Source organism: Pelmatolapia mariae, linkage group LG18 (assembly GCF_036321145.2).
Source record: "Pelmatolapia mariae isolate MD_Pm_ZW linkage group LG18, Pm_UMD_F_2, whole genome shotgun sequence".
NCBI classification, from domain to species: Eukaryota; Metazoa; Chordata; class Actinopteri; order Cichliformes; family Cichlidae; genus Pelmatolapia; species Pelmatolapia mariae.
In genome coordinates, this window is record NC_086243.1 from 30,041,441 (window position 1) to 30,045,381 (window position 3,941).

At 38.9% G+C, this 3,941-nt stretch overlaps 1 protein-coding gene across 1 annotated transcript; it reads left to right on the top strand.

Moving 5' to 3' along the window:
• The first annotated feature begins 1,768 nt into the window (after nucleotides 1–1,768).
• On the top strand, nucleotides 1,769–3,622 carry LOC134616662 (tripartite motif-containing protein 16-like). Its single transcript, XM_063461600.1, has one exon. It carries the CDS (start codon nucleotides 1,805–1,807, stop codon nucleotides 3,470–3,472), a length of 1,668 nt encoding a protein of 555 aa, XP_063317670.1. The 5' UTR covers nucleotides 1,769–1,804; the 3' UTR covers nucleotides 3,473–3,622.
• The last annotated feature ends 319 nt before the right edge of the window (nucleotides 3,623–3,941 follow it).

Below are 3,941 nucleotides of genomic sequence, written 5' to 3' on the forward strand. Positions count from 1 at the left end.
TCTGACATTTAGTCTCCATGAGTTCTCATAAGACTGAAGAACTCTGTGATCTCTAACATGCAGCTGTATGTTTTGAAATGATGTGTCTCATTCTCTGGACTTTACTAGACAACGAGTGAAGAACATATAACGAATATCATCTTTAAAGTGATGAATAATAACTCTGCCTCTGTGTCTTCATAAAAAGATCGTACTTCTGAAAGGTCAGAGGGCAGCATCCACTATGGTTTTACACAGTTTTGCAGGTTTAGCTCTTCTGAAGTTCAGCACCTGCTTTTTCAACCAATCAGAAGCCAGTATTGTAGAGAGTTCATATTTCTTTTCATGCAATTGAATAATTTTGAATGTTTAGGTGAATATTTATATTTAGAGTATTTTCTCGATCAGCGTCTTCAGTCCTGACCCTGAGTGCGTACATTTAAAAATAAAGTGATATAACTTCTTTTACATTACTGTGAACTTCTTGTACAGTTTGACAGCTGATTGTTGTCGTGTTTGTCGTCATATGAAGATCGTTTCCTAAAGAGGACTGAACAGTCATTTAGCCTCTGGCTCCATCCATGAATCTGATATTTGCTGTATAATCTGTGCTGTTAATAGTGTAATGGAACATATAATTTGTACATATAATTTCATATGTAATTATGATGATCTTTACCCATTAAGATTTTAAATGAAACGATAAACAAAGGCCAAGAAAACTGAGTTAAACTCCTGAGTCTACTATATATTTGCATCATGAATAAATGAATTGTTTGCACCAGTAATAAATAATCAAATACATCAAATTATCATCAATTATTTAAATAAAAGGAACCATCGCACCAAAAAAAACAACAATTCAACAGACAGTTCTATAAAACTGTGGATGATTCAAAGTGCTGCTATAACTGCACAACAAAACTGCAGTGAGAAAAGCTTTGGATGTTCAGTTTAGTTATAATGACAGTTAAACAACTAAAATACTCGATTAAGTAGGTGAGACAAAGTTACATTTACTGGATCAGTTTAAGACCAAAATACATTTGAATGAATTACTGACATGGACACTTTGTGAAAAATTACTAAACAGTTCAGGCAAAATTTTACTAAAACCTTGAATTTAAATTTGAAAGTTTGCATTTCAATCACATCTTGATGTTTTCATTGAAAATCCACTGTGACTGTGTACACAGGAAAAACTACAAAATAATGTTTGTTTGTTTGTTTTTGTAAACACTGTGGACCGAACTGCATTTGTTATTGCTAAATTTAAATATTTGTTACTATTTAATGATCATAATCTCATTTGAACACAGGTTTGATTTAGTGGAGTCAGTTGTTCCCATGCATCATTCTGTAAGTGTGAGAATGAACTAAGATTAGAAAATGTCAAAATATAAAGTGTCATTTATTTTTATTCATCACAGCATCATAAACTTTGCTGAACTTTTTGAAATATAGAATGAACTCGCTGAGTGTTGACTGTCAAATTTCAAAGATCCAAGTAAAGATAAACTATTAAACTTTAACTGGGTCAGACTTGTTACTGCATGATGTAACCAAACATAACACACCCTGCATCATGTGATTGGCTCTTGGTCGCTCTGTAAGAATATTTCTTTAGTGCCTCCCTTCACAGATGTGTCTGTATCAGGATGGGTCTAAACAACATGGTGTAAATGCAGTTGCTGGTGAGCCTCATTTCCTGGAGGAGGTGAACAAGAGCAGAGATCTGTTTCCCTTCAGAGCACAGAGGTTGTTTCTGTTCAGAGAAAGTCAAACTGTCTGACAGTCACTGAGAGACGGTGAAACGGCACAGCACATGAATCAAATGGACCAAACAAAATTCTGCTGTTCAGTCTGTTTGGATCTACTGAAGGATCCGGTGACTATTCCCTGTGGACACAGCTACTGCATGAACTGTATTAAAAGCTTCTGGGATGAAGAGGAAAAGAAGAAAATCTACAGCTGCCCTCAGTGCAGACAGACTTTCACACCGAGGCCTGTCCTGGTGAAAAACACCATGTTAGCAGATTTAGTGGAAGAGCTGAAGAAGACTGGACTCCAAGCTGCTCCTGCTGATCACTGCTATGCTGGACCTGAAGATGTGGCCTGTGATGTCTGCACTGGAAGAAAAATGAAAGCCTTCAAGTCCTGTTTAGTCTGTCTGGCATCTTACTGTGAGAAACACCTTCAGACTCATTATGATTCACAAACATTCAAGAAACACAAGCTGGTGGAGCCCTCCAAGAAGCTCCAGGAGAACATCTGCTCTCGTCATGATGAGGTGATGAAGATGTTCTGCCGTACTGATCAGCAGAGTATCTGTTATCTCTGCCCTGTGGATGAACATAAAGGCCACGACACAGTCTCAGCTGCAGCAGAAAGGACTGAGAGGCAGAGAGAGCTGGAGGTGAGTCGACAAAACATCCAGCAGAGAATCCAGGACAGAGAGAAAGATGTGAAGCTGCTTCAACAGGAGGTGGAGGCCATCAATCAGTCTGCTGATCAAACAGTGGAGCACAGTGAGAAGATCTTCACTGAGCTGATCCATCTCATCCAGAAAAGAAGCTCTGATGTGAAGCAGCAGATCAGATCCCAGCAGGAAACTGAAGTGAGTCGAGTCAAAGAGCTTGAGGAGAAGCTGGAGCAGGAGATCACTGAGCTGAAGAGGAAAGATGCTGAGCTGAAGCAGCTCTCACACACAGAGGATCACATCCAGTTTCTACACAACTACCCCTCACTGTCAGCACTCAGTGAGTCTACAGACTCATCCAGCATCAATATCCGTCCTCTGAGCTACTTTGAGGATGTGACAGCAGCTGTGTCAGAGGTCAGAGATAAACTACAGGACATTCTGAGAGAGGAATGGACAAACATCTCACTGACAGTCACTGAAGTGGATGTTTTACTGTCAGATCCACCAGAGCCAAAGACCAGAGCTGGATTCTTAAAATATTCATGTGACATCACACTGGATCCAAACACAGCAAACAAACAGCTGTTATTATCAGAGGGGAACAGAAAAGCAACTGGAGTGAAACAACAACAGTCTTATTCTGATCATCCAGACAGATTCATTTATTGGCAGCAGGTCCTGAGTAGAGAGAGTCTGACTGGACGTTGTTACTGGGAGGTGGAGTGGAGAGGCGGAGCAGTTTATTTAGCAGTCGCATACAACAGTATCAGCAGAGCAGGAAGTGGGAATGAATGTGGATTTGGACATAATGACAAATCTTGGTCATTAGATTGTAAAAGCAACAGTTATACATTTTGGTACAACAACATCCAAACTCGTGTCTCAGGTCCTCGTTCCTCCAGAGTAGGAGTGTACCTGGATCACAGAGCAGGTATTTTGTCCTTCTACAGCGTCTCTGAAACCATGACTCTCCTCCACAGAGTCCAGACCACATTCACTCAGCCGCTCTGTGCAGGACTGAGACTTTACTATAATTATGGAGACACTGCTGAGTTGATTAAAGTGAAATAGACTGAATTCTTTCATATTGTGTGTTTAAATCTGTATTTTAGTTTCATTTTATTTTCTCTCCATCATTTCTGCACAGAGATCAGCTGTCAGTCAAACATTATGGGTGGTACCTCCACATCTTCTAGTTGTTCTCTTGATGTTTCTGAGTTTTTAAAGGAGATCTTTCCTGTGACTGTTTATGGAGGCTATCACTGCTCATCATCATTTTGATTTACTAAAATATTTCTCCACATGAAAATGTAAACTTCTCTATCCTCTCAATGTTTCTGGAATATTTGTATTGAAAAATGTCGACATTTCTCTTTATGAGTATGGCAGACCATGTGTGTGTGTTTGTGTTTGTTTTTGTCAAAATCATCAAACAAATGAGTAAAAACTGTGATTTTAATGAATGAATTCATATATTGTGTTGATGTTTTATTGTGTGAATAAACTGGAAGGTTTGACTATAAATCAAACTTTGAACAAA

Bases quoted from the DNA above. Each gene is read 5' to 3' on its own strand.
- LOC134616662 (XM_063461600.1), top strand. From the start codon at position 1,805: ATGAATCAAATGGACCAAACAAAATTCTGCTGTTCAGTCTGTTTGGAT.